This window comes from Antechinus flavipes, chromosome 3 (assembly GCF_016432865.1).
Source record: "Antechinus flavipes isolate AdamAnt ecotype Samford, QLD, Australia chromosome 3, AdamAnt_v2, whole genome shotgun sequence".
Lineage (NCBI taxonomy): Eukaryota > Metazoa > Chordata > Mammalia > Dasyuromorphia > Dasyuridae > Antechinus > Antechinus flavipes.
Genome location: NC_067400.1, coordinates 444,469,128 through 444,492,688, shown reverse-complemented (window position 1 = coordinate 444,492,688; position 23,561 = coordinate 444,469,128). Strand labels below are relative to the sequence as shown.

The 23,561-nt window shown below is 34.2% G+C and overlaps 1 protein-coding gene across 31 annotated transcripts in view; it reads right to left on the bottom strand.

The window, feature by feature from the left end:
• Positions 1-23,561, bottom strand: part of NEB (nebulin) — a 207,472-nt gene that overhangs the window by 48,246 nt on the left and 135,665 nt on the right. For all 31 annotated transcript variants that reach the window (XM_051986439.1, XM_051986409.1, XM_051986440.1 and 28 more), the window contains 24 exons: positions 22,896-23,003; positions 22,675-22,788; positions 21,499-21,696; positions 20,382-20,486; positions 19,523-19,627; positions 19,328-19,432; positions 18,220-18,327; positions 16,780-16,893; positions 16,263-16,460; positions 15,261-15,365; positions 13,788-13,892; positions 12,350-12,457; positions 11,403-11,510; positions 10,617-10,724; positions 9,880-9,984; positions 9,673-9,777; positions 8,760-8,858; positions 8,271-8,381; positions 5,831-5,935; positions 4,888-4,992; positions 4,510-4,614; positions 1,959-2,063; positions 1,597-1,701; positions 983-1,087 (listed from right to left, as the gene is read on the bottom strand). In XM_051986439.1, coding sequence (XP_051842399.1) covers positions 983-1,087; positions 1,597-1,701; positions 1,959-2,063; positions 4,510-4,614; positions 4,888-4,992; positions 5,831-5,935; positions 8,271-8,381; positions 8,760-8,858; positions 9,673-9,777; positions 9,880-9,984; positions 10,617-10,724; positions 11,403-11,510; positions 12,350-12,457; positions 13,788-13,892; positions 15,261-15,365; positions 16,263-16,460; positions 16,780-16,893; positions 18,220-18,327; positions 19,328-19,432; positions 19,523-19,627; positions 20,382-20,486; positions 21,499-21,696; positions 22,675-22,788; positions 22,896-23,003 — 2,739 coding nt within the window. The remainder of the gene's footprint in view (positions 1-982; positions 1,088-1,596; positions 1,702-1,958; positions 2,064-4,509; positions 4,615-4,887; positions 4,993-5,830; positions 5,936-8,270; positions 8,382-8,759; positions 8,859-9,672; positions 9,778-9,879; positions 9,985-10,616; positions 10,725-11,402; positions 11,511-12,349; positions 12,458-13,787; positions 13,893-15,260; positions 15,366-16,262; positions 16,461-16,779; positions 16,894-18,219; positions 18,328-19,327; positions 19,433-19,522; positions 19,628-20,381; positions 20,487-21,498; positions 21,697-22,674; positions 22,789-22,895; positions 23,004-23,561) is intronic.

The following is a 23,561-nucleotide window of genomic DNA, read 5'->3' as shown; positions in this document are numbered from 1 at the left end:
TACCACTTATTCACTGAATTTAATCATAGATAATTATATGATGTCAGAATTTTTGAGACTTTAACTATAACATAGTTTAATGCTACTATTTTATAAATGAGGAACTTGAAGTTAAGGGAATTTAAATGACCAAAGTCACAAGCTAGGTAGTAGTATTAAAAAAAATTCTTTGTCTTTGATAGATAGTATGAATTCTCACAGAGTCATTTCCAAATGGCACATTAATATAAAGTAAATACTAAAATTGTCAAGTACAGATGAATTAAGATTCCCTTTTAGAATATTAGTTTAACTGAAATGAGGGTAGAAATAGGCATATAATCTTAGAGGTGTCTAGATGGAATAGTGAATAAAGAGCTGAGTTAAATTCAAGCCTAGCCTCAGACACTTTGCTAGCTGGGACAAGTTATTTAATCTCTATCTGCCTCAATTTCCTTACCTTTAAAATGGGGATAATAATAGCACCTACTTTTCTGGGCTGTTGTGAAATTAAATGAAAAACATTTATGAAATACTAAACTAGTGCCTGGCACTTAATAAATACTTGTTCCTTCCCTCTATAGAGTGGAAAGGCAGAATTGCATTACTTTACTTCAGGTACCCAAAATTGAATAGATGTACTCCTGAAACAATTGAGTTTAGCATCTAATTAGAAGGATTAATTAATTAAAATTAAAAGCTACGACACATCTGTGAGCCACTGTGGCAACTAATTAACCTACCCCTTCCTCACCTGAATTTCTTAATTACTTGTATTCTTTTCACATTATGGATTATAAAGTTAATTTGAGTATATGTTTTCAAATGACTTGTTATAAACTCTACTTAATTCCTAAATATGCCATTGGATACTTTTTAATTTTGTGTAGGGAAATCTTTCTTTTTTATTTTTGGTCAAATAGCTAATGAGAGATCTTCTGTGTCCTTAAGTTTTGTCAAAAACAAAACGACAATTATTCCAGCATCATAAAAATAGACATACCTTGCTATAAAGGGTTTTGTTCTGTTCTGCCAACATCAAGTCAGGGGTATCATGGGCATAGCAACCAATGCCCTTAAGCCATGTCAGATCCTCTTTATATTTAACCTGAAAATAAATCATCGTGAAAACACTTTTAAGTATATATATATATGGCTTGATACAAAAGTCTGTATAAATAGAGTGACATGAGTAATTAAAGGCCAAGAAAAAATTTTGCCTTTTTTGTCCTTATATATTTTTTTTAAATCATAGAATGAGTGATTCACTCATACATTGAATATCATTCTATGGCAATGACTACATGGAATCTGTCACTTTCATGGGGATCAAAACAATTATAACCATCTCTCAAGCCATATTAGAATATATCAACATGGAATAGTTCTGTTCCTTAGAAAGCTAATGGTCAGTTTAGGAGAAAAAAAGTCTTGTCAATTTAACTTTTATTTCTCTTTTATTTAATTCAGTTAGAGATGGATCATTTAGCTTTCTTCATCTTTAAAACTTGAGAATTTTTAAAATTACAGAAATTTGAATCACTAATGACATAGATGGGATCAAATACACATACATGTTTTTATTAAACAAAAGTAAAGAAAGATTTTAAGACTCACATCACTGACAGCATCAGTGACGGCTCGGTGATGGTAGTGTTCTGGGCGATCTGGAATTGACATCCAGATTCCTAGTTGGTTCATATATTTCTCCTTGTATTTCACCTGTGGCAGAAACATAGAGAAAGTGAATGATTCTTTCCCAGGGATAAAATAAACCATGACTCACCTATTGACCAGTTTGATTTCGTCCCCTCTATTTAGTTTTATTTTAGAAAGTGTGGTGTTAAATTGTGACAAGCTCTTCATGCTACCAGGGTGGGCAGCTACAGGACAGTAACTCTAAATAAGATGTATAAGAGAAAAGCTTGAGAAAAGCATCATTTAAATGAGTGTAAAAAAAAAAAAAACTCGTAACATACACTGCTGATGTCATCTGTAACCTTGCGATGATAGACAATGTCCAGGGCATCCTTCACAGTGTGGTATTTCCCTTTGGTTGCATGGAACGTTTCTTTATAACGTAACTGCAAAGATAGAAATACATATATCACAAACAGGCATTGAAATCAACCTTGTAGGGCTCTCTCCAGCGTAGTTTTTCTCATGGTTTAAATCTGAATAACTTTACTGTAGGTCTGAACAAAACTCAGTGGAGGAGAGGGAAAAATAGGTTGATTAAGCTGGCAAGATAACAATGTGCACCAACACCTTTATTTCTTGATTAAGAGCAACTTTTCTGGAGCTCTGGTGGTGATTTTTGGATACATCAAATTTCAACTTCAAGTTTGGTTTTGTAGTTTTGCTCTTTTACTCAAGGTCACTGATACTAAAACAGGATTGTGATTTCTCCTTATATCTGACAGATTTTAGACCCAATCAGGTAGACTGCACATAACCAACTCTCTTGTATTCTTAGCAGATTCTCATCAAAAGAATTATGCCTGCTTTTACTTTTAACCTTAGCTATTATGCAAATAGATTAGATATTCTCCCAGGACTGGAAATAATATTCACTATAATGACCATAGATAACTATACCCACTTATTTTCTAGATGTCAACCATATATTGTAATAAAAAAAAAAAGTTATGGTTTAGGGGAAGCTAGGTTGCGCAGTGGATAGAGTACTAGCTCTGAAGTCAGAAGGACCCGAGTTCAAATTTGACCTCAGACACTTAACACTGCCTGGCTGTGTGACCCTGGGCAAGTCACTTAACCCCAATTGCCTCAGGGAAAAAGAAAAGAAATGTTACAGTTTATAAGCCCAGCCACCACTCACATCCCGGGAATATTCATCTCATTAAGAGATACAAACCTTTAGGACAAAGCATACTATGTGATATACCACCCTAATATTTTTTAGGTAGGAGGAAACTGTTTAAATGTACATTTAATATATTCTTGAAAGGGAAGAGTATGTTGGGTGAAAGAGAGATAAGACACAAAGAAATTACATATGACCCAGAAGGGATGTTTGGATAAAGGGGTGTTGGAGAGTTCATTACATATATGTCTATTTTTCAAAAAAGTAGCTGGTAATAAATAGCACTTCATTTTCTCCATCAGTTGCAGCTCTAAAAAGTCTAGCTGCCTCGTCCCCACAATACCTAGAACTTCACAAATCATGAATCCTGGGGTAAGCTTTCCAATTTGCTACACACTGGGGACCACTCTGCACTGGAATATATTCACCTTGTAGTCTAGCAGAGACACTTGCAGTCACCTGACTGAGTGACCAGAAATCTCAAAATGAGCTTGTACTGTGATGAATGTAGGGGCAGAGGGAAAGCAGAGAAATGAGCTCAATTTATGATTCAACTGCAACATGATTCTGGGATTATTGGATAGAGTAATTTAAGCTTGGGCATTAAAATTTAACTTTAGTAAAGAGACTATCCCATGATGGCTGATTTTGATAGAGCAGGAAAAACACTGGATTTGGAATCAGCCCACATGGGTTTAAATTCCACCTTATCACTTATTGTTTATGTAACTTTAAACAAGTTACTTCTCCCCTCTGATTTTATTTCCTTATTTGTAAAATGAGTGGGTTGCATTAGGTGATTATCAAAGTCTCTTCAAATTATGAGTCTATGATCTTCATTATTCAAAATATGAATATTTTACCTGAGCATGGAGTAGTGCTTAGAAGAATGGACTCAAAGCAGGGAGAAGTTGGGTTTAAGTTTTGCCTCTAACACATCTGGGATCAGTGACCCTGGGCAAATCATTTAAACTTTTGTTTCTTATTCAGTGGCTTCAGTCATTTATGACTCTTAACGATCCCATTCTGGGATTTTATTGAGAGAAATAACTTTCTAAGACTATAAGTTTCAGGGAAATGGCTAACCTACAATGGCTTACTTAGGACTTATTTAAAGCAATGAAATTTAAAGCAATGTAGTCCCTATGACTATCCCTATATGGCCAATGTATGTATGTATGTTTGATTTATGCCTATAATTATATTTATTATATATTTATTTATATATATATTTATTATATATAAAATTATATTATTGATATAAGGAAGTCTCAGTGATGAAATTCCTTCGCAGAAGCCCTGAAACTTATCTTCTTGGAAAGTCACTTGCAAATACCAAAAGGTTAGAGCAATTAGTAGAATCAGAATATTAATGTCATTTTATCATTATCATATATTCTAATACTAAGGAACTGACGTTTTTTCTTACCAAATGATACTAAGACACTTTGAGAAGACAATCTAAATTTCATTTACATTAGCATAAAGATAAACTATATATGTAGAAGCTTCCTCTCAGCTGTGTCTTCAGCTAACATTTCATTCATCTTTATGTTAGTTGTATGACATGAGTTATATGGTCATTAGTAATATAGAAATGGTTTGATTATTTTTACATGTTATCTTAGATACTTTCAACCCTAACTCTATCCCATCATAGAAGAACAAGAACCAGGAAGAGAAGAGCACATTTCTAGGATACTTACATCACTGGCATTCCAGTAAGCCTTTTTAGCTCTGATGAGGATTGGTGTGTCAGGGACTGGAGTGTATCTGTCCTTCATTTTTTCATACTGAATTTTGTACTTTTTCTAAAGAACAAAACAAAGAGGGAGAATCAGACTCAGGTTCAAGTGCTTTTCATCCACTGAAGCCTCTGCCACAGAAGGATGTTGTGCCAGTTTCACAGGAATTAGGAATATTATACTTCATATTCAAGAATGTAGATTTACTTTTTATTCAAGCTAAGAACTCTTCATAAATGACTATGAGTAGATGTTTGAAGGTGAAGATTTTAATGGTAATGTCTCACCATCTTTCAGAGCTATGTTTTCATTTGGAATAGTGTTGATTTTCTATCTTACCTCACTGACCATGTCCTTCACATCTCTAGCATGCTTTAAGGCTTTAGTCTGGTTACCAGCACGATGATGGGGTCTCTCTTTGGTGGCCAATTCAACATATAGATACTATAAAAAACACAGGAAAGGGATACAGTATTATTAGAACATTGTAATTGGTATTGTGACACTTGTAATTTCCTTCATAGCCCCCAAAACGCATAAGTTTCCATGAACTCATCATAATTCTACTTCTTCATGGATTCATATGGGACAACCACCTTTTTTTTCCTTTTTTCTATCCCTTTCCCCCTACATAGTCAAACTCATCCATTCTCAAATATTTGTACTGCTTGGGATAGCAAGCCCTATGAAGCAGGAAGGTCTAAGAATATTACCCTATTTATAATCCTTGGACCAGCCTGGGTAAGTTTGGAGAAGCTCATCACCACATGGTTGGCCATCAGGTGATGATTCTTTGGTTTTAGCCACTGAAATTCACTCTTATTATTATTCAGATATAAAAAACTTATTTTCTGAATAATTAGGGATCTTTTGAGGTATTGAAATGTGGACTTCCATATGAAAATTGTCCTTTGAGGGTCATCTTTAAGGAATGAAAGGAGGATGAAGATTCCCATCCATTGAATCTTCCACAAGGAACATGATTTATCAGTTGATATCTCAATGCATGGAATGAAATTTTATTTGTCTGTGTATAGTTTTTTAGATACTCTAGGGGAGATAATAGATCATTCATTCATGGAAGCTATCATTGACTATTTAGAAGCATAAGAAGCAGTATTGCCTATTACCCTAAAACATGCCACGTCCCCTCCCCCATTTTAGGAAGAACATTGTTACAGAAGCCAAAAATGAACATCCCCAGTCAACTACTGAAGGGGGACCACATGTGGGGTAGCATCAGAAGCATTATTATTCTATATTTCCCATTAAGTTTTCTCACCTGGCTCTGAAGCTTTTGTCCCTTCTTGGCTCTTAAAAAGTCAGGAGTATCAAGAATGGAAGTAAATATTGATTTCTGCTTCTTGCCTACAGCTCTGTACACCAACTAAACATAAAACAAGCCATTATCAACATTGTTAGAAATGTTTCAAAATAACATTTATTGAACCTAATTGAACAAAAGAGAACCATAGTAGGACAATGAAAATGAAATAAATAAAAATAAATGAAGATCATATTGATATGTCATAGAAACAAAAGACAAGCAATTAATGTAGGATCTCTCCTCAAGAGATGGCAACCTATCTATGCCTTTTGATTCTGTGTCATTTTTGTCCATATCTTCTCATATATTGTTCTGTCGGGGTAGGCAGGGTAATTAGTTCTCTTGACATTAAGTAATTACCCAAGAAGTATATGGATTGTTCATTATTTTTTCCCTTTCTCTACCCATGTGACTGGCCCACTCCATTTTCAAAACTTATATTTATTTAATAATTTTTTTACAGTTTTGCTGTATATTTCTTCACTGGTAACATATTGCCACTTACTATAAACCCATCATATGCCTCAGGTCTGCTCTTTGTGTGACATATAATTCTATTTCTTAGGAGGTAGACAGCATAACTGAAAGAATATTGATGCTAAAAAGTGGAGCTTAAAAGCATTGTGTAAGTTTCTAAATGAAATGTACCTCATTTCTTGACTTTCACTAAGCCACACTATCATCTCCGAAGCTCCTTTTCCAGCATCTTATTATGTACTGTCATCCTCTAATAGGACAGGGACTTTCCAGCTTGCTTGATTTGTATCCCCAGAGCTTTGTACATAATGAATGCTTACTTTTTCTCCCTCCCTCCTCCCTCCTTCCCTCAGTCCCTATCCGTCCATCTCTTCCCCTCTCTCTCTCCCTCTCCTTCTCCCTCTTCTTCTTCCTTTCTTTTTCTCTTTCCCTCTCCTTCTCCCTCTCCTTCTCCTTCTCCTTCTCCCTCTCCTTCCCTTTCCTTTTCCTTCTCCTCCTTCTCTCTCTCATACTCCACCTCCTATTCATTTCTGGGCCAATTCATTGTTTATCTGCCTAACATGTTGTCCAGATGGACCAACCTTATACCTTGTTCAATTACCTATATATCCTATTATAGTCTGAACAATCATTTAGTCTTTCATATACAGATAGCTGGTGTTAACTTTTTTGATATGATTATAGTTCTCATTTCAGAAGTTGTGAAGTGTTTTGTAGCATGATTTAATTAATACATTGTTATCTGCAACAAGGAAAAACTTGATAATTTCAACATCCAAATGGGAACTCCTCTTCAATTTGTATTCCCTGTTGATATCCTCCATGATAATATTCCTTTTATACCTCTTAGTATAATAGAGATTTTTAATGGTTGTAATAATGGAATAAAAGCTCTGGTAAGCTCTCTCCTGCTAGGAAGGCTTTAGGCTGTCCTATTTTGAGAATAAGTCTAGTTAAGTACAGAAAGTCTTATACTAGTAGCCTGGTCATATATAAATATACATGATTATGGCTACATCTATATGACTACATACATATATATTTCATATATGTACATATATTTCTAAGTCTAAAAACATAAATCATTTCTAATTAGAAATTGTTGAAATGATTGAAAAAAAGGAACTGATCCAGCTGCTGATACTTTTTATGCTTTAACTACATCAATGTAAGCTGATGGGGCAATAAAATGGACAGATGATGGACTGACTTGATTGTTTTTCCCCCATAAACAATCAATAATACTTATAAGAACATCTAACATCTATGTAGTATTTTCAACTTTCTAAATTCCTTTGTGTTTTTCTTTCATTTTATCTTTATAATTCCTTGTTCATTAAGTAGGGCAGTTATAATTATTATCCCTTTCTCACAGATGAGGAAATTAAGACCTAATGCAGTAAACTGATTTGCTTAGTGTGTCATAGCTAGTTAATGGCAGAGGGAGAGCATTGAATAGTGCAAAGAATTTCTGCATGAGACAAAGATCAGCTACAGGTGAAATTACAAACTGAAAGAATCATAGGTTTGTTTTACTATAAACTTATTTGTTACAAAAGGGCTTTTGAGGGAGAGAGAAGGGTTGAGGAAAATGGGAAGGAATAATAATGATGCAAAAATAAAGAGAAAGAAAGAATAAAAGATTCCACAAATAATTAAAAAAATACACAGAAGACAATGGAAGGAAGTTTAGGAGATATTGGAAAATAGGGTAGGATTGATATTATTGTGTTAAATTTAATATATGCTTTAAAAACAGACTATCTGTAATAGTGATAATTTCATATATAATCTCTATTCTACTTTCTATATGAAAGGTTCATGTTTAAGTTCATAAAAAATTTTTTTTAAAAAGAAAGTATTGTGGTCATTCCCCATCTAGCACAAGTGAATTGAGAGGTAAAACAAACATTCTCACCTCACTCAGATGTGTCTTCAGTTCTTGCACTTTTCTGTATTCAGGCGTGTCCAGCACAACACTATATTTGTCTCTCTCTTTCCTTGCCTTATCAGTATACAGGTAGTTAGACTAGGAAAAAAATAATAGATTATAGATGTCTCTTGCAGGTAAGACATAATTATTAGCCCTTCTAGTGACTCTCATTAACATATGTTTTTCTCTAAAGCATTTATTAAAATTAGGCATAAATACAGCAAAGCTTTCTATGTGTCCTATACCTCTCCTGGTGGGCAAAAGCCATCTCTTCCCTCTCTTCTTATGTTAATTGAACTCGTTATCTATGTTAGTTCAGGGACATATCTCTTTCAAATGGTTTGTCAGTGCCCAGGCAGGATCATAAGCATTTTTACCCCAGAAGCAATAGTACATATGTTATCTTCTCCTTCCCAACACTAGAGACATCAGGTACATCAATATGGCAAGTGAGATTGTAGGGATGGAACTTACCCAAAGCTTACGCAGATGACGGGAACGGACCATGTCAGGGGTATCATAGAGGAAGCATCCTAAGCCCTTCAATATTTGTAAATCCTCTTTGTACTTAATCTGTGAAGCCATAATAGAAATAAAGGTGGCAGAGTTAAAAGTTCAAAAATGGGCAAAATAAAACACACTCAACACATATTTATAGATTAATTTTATTTTAATTTAACATTCCCTCTATAGACTCAACCAATTTATTTCATGTCAAATCAATCATTGATGCTTTCATTAAAGCCTCCAATCCTTGATCCTTTTTCCCCCCTGAGGCAACTGGGGTTTAGTGACTTGCCCAGGGTCACACAGCTAGGAAGTGTTAAGTGTCTGAGGCCAGATTTGAACTCAGGTCCTCCTGACTTCAGGGCTGTACAGTCCCTGATCTTAAGAGATAATTCAATAGACATTATTTCCCCATTTTACATAGGGGCCATACATAGAGAACCTTGGACAGCAACAGTGTGACTTTTGAAAGACAGATGAGGCAAGAGTGAAAGGCAGTTATTTAAGAATATTAAACAATATGGGGTGAGAGGTAAAAGGGGAATTGATGCTAAAAAATAAATTGATGGGGGTGGGGAGGAAATCAAATCTTCTGAAACATGCAGAAGAGTTAAGTGAGTTCCTTAAATTTTCTAGTTATTTGATGATTGTGATCACTTCAGATAAGCTGTGGGAAATGAGCATTCCTCAGAAAAATTCACATAGGAAGTGAAAAGATGTAAAAAGGAAAAGAAGAAACTCTAAAGAGCATCGGTTATCAGCTACTTAGAGCATGTGGAATGCCTTAGAGTAAGTAGCTGGAATGGAAACTTAGGCTCTGAACCAAGATGGCCCTCTCCAAGTCCTACCCTAACCACTAGGGCTCCTGTGAGTTGCTTACATCACTTGTGATATCTCCCACGTAGCGGCAATGTATCACTTGAGGTGTATATGGCAAGGAGATCATGTGTCCTCTCATCCTGAAGAAGTCAGATTTGTAGATCAGCTAAAAGAGGGGGGGAACCAACCATGTTAAATTCAAAAATATAACTTTTGAATTCAGAGTTAAATTTCAACCACTTGCCCCTTGATCTGGAAAAAGACATACTTCACTGACAGCTTCTTGCGTTTTTTTGACTTGACGAATTTCAGGTGTATCTGGAGTGGTATGAATCTTGTCCTTTAATTTGTGGTATAATTCTCTATATAGGCGCTATGTCAGAGGAAGGGAAAAAATATGTGAAATGCTTAGTGCAGGATAAGGTAATCAAAGTATGCGTTTATTAGTCAACAATCAAATACCCCAGCTATTTTGGAAGGGGAGATGATTTGAAATAGGGAAAGCATAAAATAAAGTGTGTTTTTTTTAATAAAAGAAGAGAGGCTAAGGACAAAATAAAAGCAAAAATTAGAAGGAATAGTCATAAAAGATAAGATTATTTTTAATAATTAGACCAAAAAGCAATTTTACTTGAAGACCACACTGAAAATTCATTGGTTCAGAAATAAATACACCAAGGGGAGTTTTCTTTAAAATTACTATTAATTTTTTTTCTAGAAAAGACAGTCACTGTATGTATCCTTCTCTGTTAATTCACCCCTTGAAATGCTCTGCAGAAGAAAGCAGACAGAGAAGCCTTGTATTATGGAATTCGTCTTTCAATGGAAAGGCACATTGCCAATTATAAAAGTCACAAAAGTGAGACTAGTGACAAAGTGAAAGCTCTCTTGCCTTGCTGACATTTGAGACTGGTGCTGGATTCAGCTTGATTCTTTAACATTTTTCTAACAAACACTTATCTACTAAAATGAAATATTTAACTCCATAGTCAATAGTCACAATACCTCACTGGTAACTTGGTTGGCTCTCCGGACGTGAACAAATGGAACATCCTTGGGACCAAGAGTATATCCATTTGCCTTAAGATGTTCATAGACTTCTTTGTATTTAAACTGTAAAAGAAAAGTCAGATTTAGGGGGAAAAAACAATTTTTTAAAGGGAGAGGCAACATTACAATTTATAGTCTTCTAGTCCATACAGGAGAAAAAAACACTTTTTGGTTTGAAAATTCTTATGAATTTAGTGTTAAGGGGAAAGTTTTTAGCATGATTCTGATAATAGAGTTAGCTATGAAAATGAATACTGGAAAAAAGTCTGTGGGGAGTAATGTGGCAATGAGAGGATAGGGATACAATATCAGAGAGAGGGAGGGAGAGAGAGAGAGAAGGAGAGAGAGGAGAGGAAGGGAGAGAGCATGGATCTGGCTATGGTTTATCATCTAAGGTCCCTGGGTGACCAATTGCTTATATCTATAGGATGGCAATTGGGATAAAGTATAGGATTATGAAACAAAGCAAAGTTAATTGGTCTACATCTTTAACTAGACCATGGCTACTTGTTCTGACTCAGTGATCTAAGGTGTAGGTGAAGACAATACCCAATTGCCACATTTGAGGCCAGTGGGTTGTTGTATTTACTTCTTCCCTCTGTATATTAGGTTGAACTTGTAAGACTGGAGGATAGAAGTAGCCTTGTTCTAAGTAGTTAAAGCTGTCAAACATTAGATCCATGATACCCCCAAAACTTCAAACTATTACCTCTGTACCTTTTACTTGAGGATATTACTTACATAACTACTCATGTATTGGGCCTCCTTAGCCTTCTTAAAGTTGGGAGCATCTCCTGGAATCCTGTATCCAGTAGGGAGGTACCGTAAGCCATCTTTTCGATATAAATACTGCAGAGAAAAGTATGAAAAGAGAAGTTAAAATGATATCTATTGTTAAGTGGTTGATCCAGGTTAAGGACATAAAAGACAAAGCTTATACGGGGTTTCTCAATAAATCCCAACGTCTTTGTGCTGACTGAGATAAGACAAATATATCAGAAAATAACAAGCTATCGAGTTCTTGAAGGATGTCAGACCTTTCTACCTTTGCTCTTGGATTGGGGCAAGAAGATAATTGTAGAGGAAATTTATTTGACCCTGAACTCTTTTGGAAAGACCTAGAAGAAGGAGAAGAAACAAGGAGCTGAACTCCATCATAGCCTCTGACCCCACTAAGTGACATTGCATGAGCCATGACTTATATACAGAAAGACCAGCACCAGATATCCCAACTTTGGAACCTAATGCATGTGCTTAATATTTGTCATAGGATCACAAAGTAATAGACATAGGACTGGAAGGGATTGTAGAGATCATTTAGGACAATTTTATCACTTAATAGATGAAGAAAAGCGAGAAATAATCTTGTCCTAAGTGATATATGTAGTAAGTTGGAATTAAAATACTGGGTCTCTAAATCCAGTGCTCTAGCAACCATGTTGATAGACTGATTTATAAATTCAGACCTTGGATAATCAAGAGGAAATACAAGTTAGATGTAGGTTTTCTTTTCAACTCATATGACCTCAAGTATGTTCAAGAGTTTATAATTCCCGGAGTCAGTCAGTCCTTTTCTTCTGAGTTGGGAATAAGCTACTTCCCCTGTCTGTCATGGGATCAGAGCTCATCCCTCCTGATTCTATACCAGACTCAAAAAATACTATTACAAATGGATTTTCAATACTCACCTCACTCTGAAGTTTATGAGCATGAAGTGACCGGTCCAAATCCACTGTTTTAGTAGTGGGAGCCACTTTACCTCTAACATTATGTATATATTCATGACGGTAGACAGCCTGGCGGAAGAAAACCCAAAGTGAGCTGACTAACAATATTTCCTTGATAGGACTAGCACTTTTAAAGAACTGGTTTTCACTGAACTGAAATGGAAGCTCAAATCTTTTCTAATTTGGGGAGCCCAAGGTAATCAATCCTCTGAGAACATGGGAATTTGTCAAATGAACAAATAGATCAATTATATAAAAAATCTGGTTCTATAATTTCACTGGAGTGGGGAATTCTAGGAGGAGAACCTAGATGAAGAGTGCAAAGTAGTACCTCTTCCACAATTTAGATTCTTAGAAGTTACTTGGGAACTGAAAGTAAATGACTTGCCTAAAGTTACTCAGCCAATATGTGTTAGAGGTGAGACTGGAAACAGGGTCATCCTTTCTTTGAGAATGCTTTTCTATCTGATTTTGCTGCGAAATAGCTGAAAAGGTAGTTCTAAAAATAGGGAGAAGGAGCTTTAAGCTTGCAGCTTTGTTTCCTACTGGAAAACTATCTTTTGTGAACCATCTAATCTGTTGAATAGAAGTGGGATCTTATATATCCAAAAAAGGGAAAAAGCCAATCTGGCAGAAATAAGAGTTAGTACTTTTTAAAATTGAAAATGATAAAGAAATACATTGGAACATTTTTTCTTCTTCAGAGAATGATAATGGCTAAGCATTTAGGTAGCACTTTAAAAATATCATCTCACTTTATTGTCATAACAACTTTGGCAGATTATATCCATTTTACAGTTAAGGAAACTGAAGCAAGCACACATTAAGTAACTTGCCCAGGGTCATCCAGCTATTAAGTGTCTAGGGCCAGTTGTCAACTCATATCTTCCTAACTCCAGGTCCAGCACTTTATCCACAGTGTTATCTAACTTGGAAAAGTAGGGTCAAATGTGATTTATAAGGATAAAATTCCAGGGCTGCAAAGCAACACTATTTATCTCCATTTACTTAGCAACATGTTTAGACTCCCAGTGAACATTGATGGAAGACATGGATAAGAATTATGTGGATCAAGAAGATATGGATAAATAAGAACATTCACATCTATAAAACTGCTGAGCCACTAACATACTTCAACATGAAAAACATTTTTGAAACTCCAAATCTCTAGTTCATTGACTTAAGCTTTTGTACCAGGAAATTATAACAATAATAATGTAGATGATAAAAAATTTTTAAATTTTAAATTTTTTTTAAAAAAATAGTCTCTTATAAGAAGCATGAAAATCCTAAGGTCTCATCTCTCAGCAAGAAAGGTATATAGTTCTGGGACAATATGACCTATATCTCTCTCTTTGAGCCCACACTACCTAAAAAATTTTTACACACAGGCACTTACATCACTCAGTTGTTGGCCACTTTTGACTGCCTGTACATAAACTGGTGTATCTGTGACCAATTTGTAGTCATTTCTTGTTTTCATTACATGAGATTTGTATTTTATCTATAGGAAGAAGGAAAGAGACAAAGGGAGGGAAGAGAAAAGAGGAAATTATTGGGGTTACATCATTATCCTACTATTTTCTTCTAAAACTGATTTCTCCCTAAAATGTATTTTTTTTGTTATTTGCAACAGCTATATTCAACAGTGCTCCTTCAAACTTTTTGAAGCTTCATTTGCATAATGCATTATTAAAAAATAAAATCCACTACAGAAATACCCCAGTGATATAAAAAAGCTGGGGGAAGCCAGTGTGAATTAGTGAATAATCTATTATAAGATTATTTTGAAAGAAATGCAGATTATTATTATTATTATTGGTAGTAAACATTTATGTTGTACTTTAAGATTTGCAAAGAGCTATACAAATATTATTTCATAGCATTTTGAGGTTTGAAAAGCATTTTACACATATCATTTCATTTTATCCTCACAACTCTGGAAGGTTGGTGTTATTATTTGCCTCATTTTACAGATAAGACAACTGACACAGAAAGAGGTTATCTGATTTACGCAAAGTTGTACAGATATTAAATATCTGAGGCTGGATTTGAACTAGGTCTTTTGACTCTCAGGCCATCCTAATGGCCTGAACAGAAGTTTATTGGGCCACCTAGCTGCCTCTAATATAGTAATAGTCTGTTTCTAATTATAACTCATTCTAAGCTATCCTTTAAAAGAGTATATATCTTGTGCTCAAATTGAGTATTTGTAAGTACTTGAAGATGCTTGAAAACTGTTTTGTCTAATATTTTAAAACCTTCTTCATGGAACCTGTGTCAATTTACTTGGTGAGCCTTTATTTCACCAGAAAAATGGCCTTTAACCAGTCTTAGTTCACATGATCACACATTCCAAAATGGTTGAAGCTTTATCAAAAGGCAAATTAATAAGCCCCGTCTACAGAGCATTTTAGCAAGACTTTCTGTGTGAGAAAGACCACAGCAAGACTGCATGGACGTGGGGTTCTAAGGTCTGTGGCTCATCTAGTAAATCATTTGTCTTTCTCTTTAGTTCCAGCCAATTCTTCACATCATTTAAAGTTACTTAAATTTAAACCTGTTAAGAGATCTCACTGTCTATGATAAGGCTGCATTTGCTGTTCCTAACTCTTAACCCAAGACCACAAAGATGATTTGTTTCCTTTCCTTCCTTTTAGTCTTAAGAGGTAATGGGAGATAAGATAGATACTGGCATATTTGTGTGTGTATGTGTATAAAATATACATTTATATATATATTTATGTATATGACATGCATACAAAAACATATGTGTATATATTCAAATGCATATGAATATATATGTACTATATACACGTTATACATTAATAAATATTCATATATTAGTTAAGTCAAATTAAGTTAAACTTACATCATCACGCAGATCATAGGCATGTTTTGCATGTAGAATTTCAGGAGTGTCCCAGACGAAACAACCAATACCTTTCAGCCAATTGAGGTCATCCTTATAGACAATCTACAGGGTTTCAACAGATGGGAAAAAATTCAATACATATATTCTTTCCCTCCTACTCATCATTCTCTTGTTTTTCCTTTTCCTTCTGCCTTTCATCCTTTTTATTATGTATATATTCACATACCCATATATAATATTTATGTATGTTATATATTTTTAAAGCTAACAATAAGAATGATAGGAAGCATGATGGAGGGCATTGAGAGTAGGACTTGGAATAAATCTAATGCATTGACCTTGCATGACTATTAGCAATCCCCTTAAACTTTTAGTGTCCCTAAAACTTTCTAAGACTTTAAGTTTAAAATGAGTTGATGATCTATATAAATACAGGGATCTATATAAATAAATATAAATATAAATCTATATAAATAAATATTTATGCATACTAGATGTTCTCTACCACTAAACTCACAGGTCCAGAAGAACAAATCAATTAAAAAATTAAAAATGCAAAAATTATTGTATTTCCTTCTCTCATAACGGTGCAAAGGATATCACATAACTATTTGATATAGTAATTTTACTAACACAAAAGAATAGAGATCTTGGACATAGATAAGAAATCAAGACCTGGAAGGAACCTTATTTACTAATGAGGAAACTAGGACCAGGGAAATTTAAGTGCTTTCCCAAGTCACATGTGTAGCAAAGTATCAGAACTGAGATTTGAAATGAAATTTTGGGACATTAGGTTCAACACTCTTTCTACTATCCCATGATCTCAAAAGATTACTTAGTCTACTTTTCCTAAAAGGATGATACCTGAAGCTGGTCAGAGATTGAATAATAAATAAAGTTATTGATGAGTAGAACAAGAGGGACAGAAACATAAGATACTGGTTCCACTTTATTTTGGGGGTAAATAATGATTTTACAGAAAACCAATGTGCTTACATCACTGATCTGATCTGTGACTTTCCTGACATGGCTATTGATCTGCAGGTCTGGGTGGCAGATCCATTCATGCAGATGGAGGCGATAATCAACTTCACTGACTTTCTTCTGGGTATCCTTGGCAGTCATAAGCTCTACCATGTCTGGCACAATGTGGATTTTCATCTTATTCTTTTCATAGACAGATCTGTAGAGGCGCTGTGAAATGAAATAAAATAGTTCAATTCAATCAGAAAGCCCTGTGACAACATATCATATTCAAAAGCTCGTTTTTCTTAGGATTCAGAAACTGGCGTGAGCACAGTACAATTAAAAGAAGGTATTTAACCTCCAAAGTAAGCACTTTGCTGTCTAATCATAGGAATAGGGGAGGGAAAACAATTTAGAAGCTCTCCTAAATAGCATCTTCCATTGCATAAAATAGATATATACACTTTGCGAATAAGTTGTTTCCAATGTACATTAGAGGTTTTCATTACTTGCTCTCAATTAAAGGACCACCTTTGGAATCACTCACATCAATGTTAAGTTTTCCCACTCGAAGGCATCTTGCTGTGTTTGGATCATCATCAACACTTCTTGGTAAAGTGTAGAGAGCTTTAAACTTCTCATACTCTTCACGATATTTGTTCTGCAGAGTAAAGACAAAGGAATTCAGATTTTAAGAGAACTACAATACATTCTAAATTATATGGAGTGCATACCACCATCCCATAGTCTTAAAGTCTTTGTTTCTATTGATATTACTATTAACAATATGCACAGTTAACTTCTGGATTTTAAGAAATTGACTGAAAACTCAAGACTCTTGATCATAAGCATTGTCTAATGCCTTTTATAAAATGTTCCAAACACTACACAGGAAAAGCTAACCTTTAAGGTAGTTTTCATGCATCCATTTTTTGTACTGCATATGATTCATATGACTTCATATGAAGTCAATCAATAAACATTTAGTAAGTACTTTCTATCTACCAAGTAATATGCTAAGCATTTTAATATCCTATAATATATGGAATATTCTTCAATATATGGAAAACTCAACAATACTCATTGTTTTAAATAGCTACTTTATATAAAATATAAATATAGTCATGGCTGCACCAACCATGGATAAAAGGATTGTGGGTGCCATGCCAATTATTATAGGAAAATGTTCACTGTAAAAGGTTTAATGTGTAGGATTATCCTTTCCAAGGCTGTGGGTGTGTATTATGCTGACTATTTATTTGTTTTTAATATTTCTACAGCATGATTATTTTTGTAATCATATCTAGACATATGACCTATTCAGATCCTTAAAAAGCACAATTAAATTTTAACAAGTTTTTTTTTTATTATTATTATATGTGGTACAAATACCTGGTTTGAATGATTTTTTAAAAATAAAGGTCAATTTTCCAGCCAATTGGGTTGACATTACATGATCAATCTACTATATTTATTGTTTTATTTATTTACTTTTATGATCACACAAAAACCTCTATCTTAGAAAAATAAACTATTTGTTATGTGCTCTAACACCCTTTTCTTTCTAATTACTGTACTTCCCTATTAACACTATGTCACCAAAACAGTTCTTAAGAGTGAGAAAAGGAAAATAACAAAGAAAGACTTGAGATACTAAGTTTTTAAGTAAGAACTAGGAAGGAATGAATGTCTAAAGAACTAGGAAGGAATGAATGTCTAAATAGTGTCTTTGCTAAAAAACCTTGAAAGTTTAGTCTACTCCAGAAAGTACTGGAGAAAAATTTCCAGGCCACAAGCAATGGATCTGCCAACTTGCTTGCTCATCAATCAGTCAATCAAAAGACATTTTTAAAGCTTATTGGTAAATGCCTATAACTTGCCTCAAGAGTTAGTTTATCCCACAAGCATGGAAAATATACGTGGACAGTACAAAATAAAACTAGAAAAACATCAGTAGGAGTAAATATCACACTTTAAATCTACTCACGTGGCTAGCCAAATATTTTTGATTCTTTGCATGTGTCAGTGAGACTGTGTTGGTTGGTAATATGTAGCTTTTAGCTTTCACTTTTTCCCAAGCATCCTTGTAGAGATTCTGAAAAGTTCAAAGAATAAAATGTTATATCTGAAGATATATCTTAATTTACATTTCTTATAAAAGCACAAATGTAGTTAAGTGGTATAAAGCAGGACTTCTTAAACTTTTTCCACTCACAACCCCTTTTCATCTGAGAAATCTTTACACGACGATATATAGATATATAACAAAGGTATATAAATCATTGATGATAAATCATCATTTCATGACCCTCAGTTATAATGGGGTCATAACCCACAGTTTAAGAAGCTCAGCTAAAAGAGATAGCATGCTGGGCTTAGAGTCAGGATAACCTGGATATGAATCCTTCCTGCCTCAGACACTCAATAATTAGGGAACCCTGGGTAAGTCATTTAACATATGTCTACTTCAGTTTCCTCATCTATAAGATGATGATAATAATAGCAATTATAGTCCAGAGTTTTTGTAAAGATCAAATAAAATAATATATGTATTTGTAAACTTTGAAATTTGTAAATATATAGTTGCAAATATTTTAGAAATAAAATAAAGCTTATAAGTGTTATTTTTATTATTATATTATAGCCTTCTTTTAATTTCAACCTTATTTGACCCCCTCTCTCCCAAGTCACTTCATTACTTTTAATAATTCAAGGATTCTATGACACTATTAAATTTCAGTGTTGGTCTAAAAGGCTATTCAAAGAAGCAGAGGAAAGATCCTTGCTGATTATCAAAATCCTTGCCTGAGAGGACAGATAAGCTCTGGGTCAGGTTAAGGCTGAGTACATTCCTCTATATGAAGGACTGGATTTCTCTGTCGAGCACAGTGCTACACACAGAGAGAAGCTCAATAAATTATAACCATGGGCTTTGGAACATCCTAGAGATTAAGATGATTTATGGACAGAAGGAGAGAGAGGAAAGACTGAAAAACAGAAAATTTAGACCAAAGCTCTTCCCTCTCTTCACCAAGTTCCTCCTCATCTTAAAAAGCACAAAAAGTTTAAAAAAAAGAAAAAGCAACCCAACTCACATTGCTAAAAAGACTCTTTAGATTCTTGGTTCTGTCATAATCCACTGTTTCTAGAACTGTGGTGTATTTGTCCTTGATCTGATGATAGTTTTCTTTATATTTCACCTACAAACAGAAAATGTTATTTATTTCCATTATTTAAAAAGTAGCCAACAGGTTAATATCAGGATAGAAGAAAGGTGAAAGGCAACCTACCTCACTGGCATTAATGCCACTCTGGAGGGCAGTCACATAAAGCGGTGTATCTGTGACCAGATTGTAGTTCTGTAAATTGTCTTTACTTGCCGCTGTATATTGCAGCTATAAGAGAAAGATAAAACATATGGAAAGTGAGAACAACAATGTTAGTAGCTGGCAATATGATCAAAGCTATCTTCTTCACATATATTTGATTTAATCAAACTGTGAGGTGCATAAAATGTGTTTTCTACATCTGCATGAGACCTTTCCTTTCCCTTCCCCAAAGTCAAAATTTCCCTTTCTAGTAATTTCTTAGAGATATTGGTGCTGTGGAATGATAATAATTTACTGAGTTATTCTCCACCCTCCACATCCAGACAACAGAATAATATAATTCTATTTTAATCTCATGTTAAAACTTTAATTGCTGAAGTCAAATAGGAGACTAAAGATGAAAATTTCAAGCACTGTTGGGATAAACCAGGAAGAAAAATTTTTGGGAGGAGAAGTTCTTTAGCTTCCTCTTAAATAATTACCTTTACATAAAAAATAGAGACAGCTTTGTGTTTTAGGGAAAAAAAAACTGAACTAGGAATTCGATTGCCTGGGTTTTGATTTCAGCATTGTTTTTTGTTAGCTAGATTATGTTACCTACCCTCATTATCCCTTAATTTCTACATCAGTTAAAGAGGACTAAGGATAGCTGATTTGTCTACCTCACTGGACTACTGTGAAGCTGAAGAGATAATGAAAGTGAAAAGACTTTGTAAACTCAAGATCACAAAAAAGGAAGGAATTATTGTTATTTTTAAAAAGTTAACAAATATCAACAATGCTTTTTCTTGATCCGCCATCTTTCAGGGGGATTACCTACCTGACTTTGGAGATCATAGGATCTTTTAGCATGGAGGATTTGAGGTGTATCCCAGACATAGCATCCAATTCCTCTCAGCCAGTTCAAGTCATCTTTATATACATTCTGTTTAAGGGAAAAGGGTGGAAAGCAGCAATTGTCAGTTTATCTACAATAATTCATTTTAACATCTTTATATCATTTGGGTTTAGATTATTCAATAGGCCCATTAAATACAAATTAAAGAATTCCAGAGTGTAAAGATTTCTAAACATTGGGATCAGTCAATATGCATTTATTAAATACCTATTATGTGCCTGGCTTTGTGCTAAACATTTTTTTTTAATCCCTGGCTGCAAGAACTCACAGTCTAATGGATGACTGTTGGTTTTGGATGATTAAGGGAAATAAAGAATTAAACTTGACTATTTTCTTTCCTGATCAGAGGGATTTCATCTTTATGGCTTGGAGATCTTCATGGAAGAAATTAGACTCCAACAGGACTCTCCCACTTCCCTTTTCTGGTTCTAAGATTGAATCTAATTTTTGCTAATAATAGAGAAGACTAGCTCAAGTACTAAGGGCTCAAGGCTGGGTTAGAAGAGCAATACAAATCCTGTGCAAGCTTCCATAAAAACTAGTACTAAAAAGAAAATGTCAAAGAAGTGCATATAGGAATACTTCATCTTTTTGCCTTCCATTAAATATTTCTGGCTACTTCCTAAGGACTGGAGAGAATTCTCATTTTGAATATCCTATTGACTAGTTCAAGGAAAGAGGAGTGTGTTGGGAGTCCCAGGTTATTGGTGCCCAGGGTTCCTAGAGGATCTTAATCTGACCCTACTTACATTATTATATAAAGGTTCCTGAGTGAGGACCTCTCTACCTGTAGAAGGTCAGATGCACCCTGACATAAACATAGAAGAGAGGACTTGGCCATTTCAAAGAAAAGCCCTACAGGGACCAAACCCCCATACCAAAGAGGTCCTAACTTTTTACCCACATTGTGTTCCAGATCACTTTGTGTCAAAGCATAGACATCAAATGAGAATAAGAATATGTAAGTATGTGGGTGGGCAAATTAGATCTAGGAGTCAGTGAAATGTTACCCATGAATAGTATTTATAAAAATACATACATCACTCAAAATCTCCTGGGCATTTCGGGCACGGATGACATTGGGTTCTTCTGGTAGAGATGTCCATTGGTGAAAGTAATGTCGATACTCCAGGTCACTAAGAATATATTGGCACTTTTTAGCCAATACATGATTCATCATGTCATTGGGAATATGCACATTGGCTTTGGTGTCTTCATAATGTCTTCTGTAGTTCAGCTAAAGGACATTAATTTTTTTAAAAGAAGGAATTAAAATATGTTAGAACATTTAACCACATTGAAACCTTAATTATAACATAGGTCAGTGTCTTTAAAATAGAAAGATATTTAATAGGCTAATTATCAATTGTGGAAAAGGACATTAATTTTTTTTAAAAAGAAGGAATTAAAATGTGTTAGAATATTTAACCACATTAAGACCTTAATTATAATATAGGTCAATATCTTTAAAATAGGAAAGTATTTAATTGACTAATTATCAATTTGTGGAAAAAAAATTCTAATTCCTTTTCTTTTAGCCTCTTTTTCTTCTACATAGGTAACTAAATAATTCATTTCAATTTAATTTAACAAACACATATTAGGTACTAATTATATGCAAGCATTGTGTTAATTGCTGGAGATTCAAAAATAGAAATGAAGTAGTCCTTTAAGTTAGTTACCTTCAAGCAATGAACATTCCTACTGGAGGAATATGAAGAGAAAAGTAAATACAAAATAAATACAAGGTCTTTTGGAGGGTAGGTAGAGATCAGGAAGGACATTTATAGCAGATCTAGCAGGTAGTATCTTTAAAGTGAGAAACTGTTACTATAGATGTACCAAAAAAACCATTGTGGAAAATGAAGGGTTTTTTCCCCCAAAATAGAACTAAATGAATAGCATACACAATGACTAAACTACACTAAAAAAGAACAACACTAAAAGGCATTTTAATTCCAATTGATTCCAGTGAACCATCTTGATTCCAGAGAACTGATGATGAAACACTCTTTCCATTCTACATGTGAAGAATTGGAACTCACTTTTGTTGGTTAATTTTTCTAAACTATTTACTTGTTAGAAGGGAGGATCAAATGGGGAGCATATCAAGAAATGACATTTTGATGTTCTACAATTCAGAAGGCATCAGGACAAAGTAAAAATTAGAAAGAAAAATTTTAAAGGAAACAAAATGGTATTTTTCCTTACTTACCGCACTCCTCATTTTCTGGAAATCCAAAGAATGAATAACAGCAGGGAATTCACTGATGTGTTTTCCAGCCAGGTAATGGCCCTTCTGCTTTTCATATACTTCTTTGTATTTAAGCTGTAAAGCATTAACATCATTAAGAATCACTGAGCATGTTCTTATTAGTCAGTCTTTCCCACCAAAAGATGCACACAGATTTCAGAGCAGAAAAAAATCATACTGACCAGGCTGTTCACATAGTCAGCATTTTTGGCACCAACAATTGGGATGTAGCGCTCATCCAAGGTATAGCCATAGGCTTTGCTTCCTTCCCAGGATCCTTTATACAATATCTATGCAAGGAAAATGTGGGAAGATTTCAATAAGGGAAAAGATGCATACATAAGAGAAAACAAGATACATAAGATAACCAAGAGACTAGAACCATGTTGTATAATATACTTATGTTAGAAGCAAGGCTAAAGTAGATTTCTAGGATTTGGCATTATAGTCTGTTACAGATGGGTTCTTAAATTGAGATTCATGAATTTGGACTTTTAAAAATATTTTAATAACTTCATTTCACTATACTTTCTTTCTTTTGTAATATTCTATATTTTGTGTATTAAAAAAATTAGTCTGAGAATGGGTTCATAAGCTTAACCAGACATGGGCAGAGGTCTATAAAATAAAAAAAAAATGAGTTTGAGAACTTCTGACTACATACATGGTAGGCATGATAAGTAAATCAAATTAACAAAAGTTGAGGAACTTTATAATGAGTAGTATAAGAAATTGTAGATTTTTAGATCTAAAGAATCTTAAAGATAATAAAGGCCAATCCCCTTCCATTTACAGAGAAGAAAACTGAAGCTCAAAGAACTTAAGTGATTGATCTAAGGTCACATAGC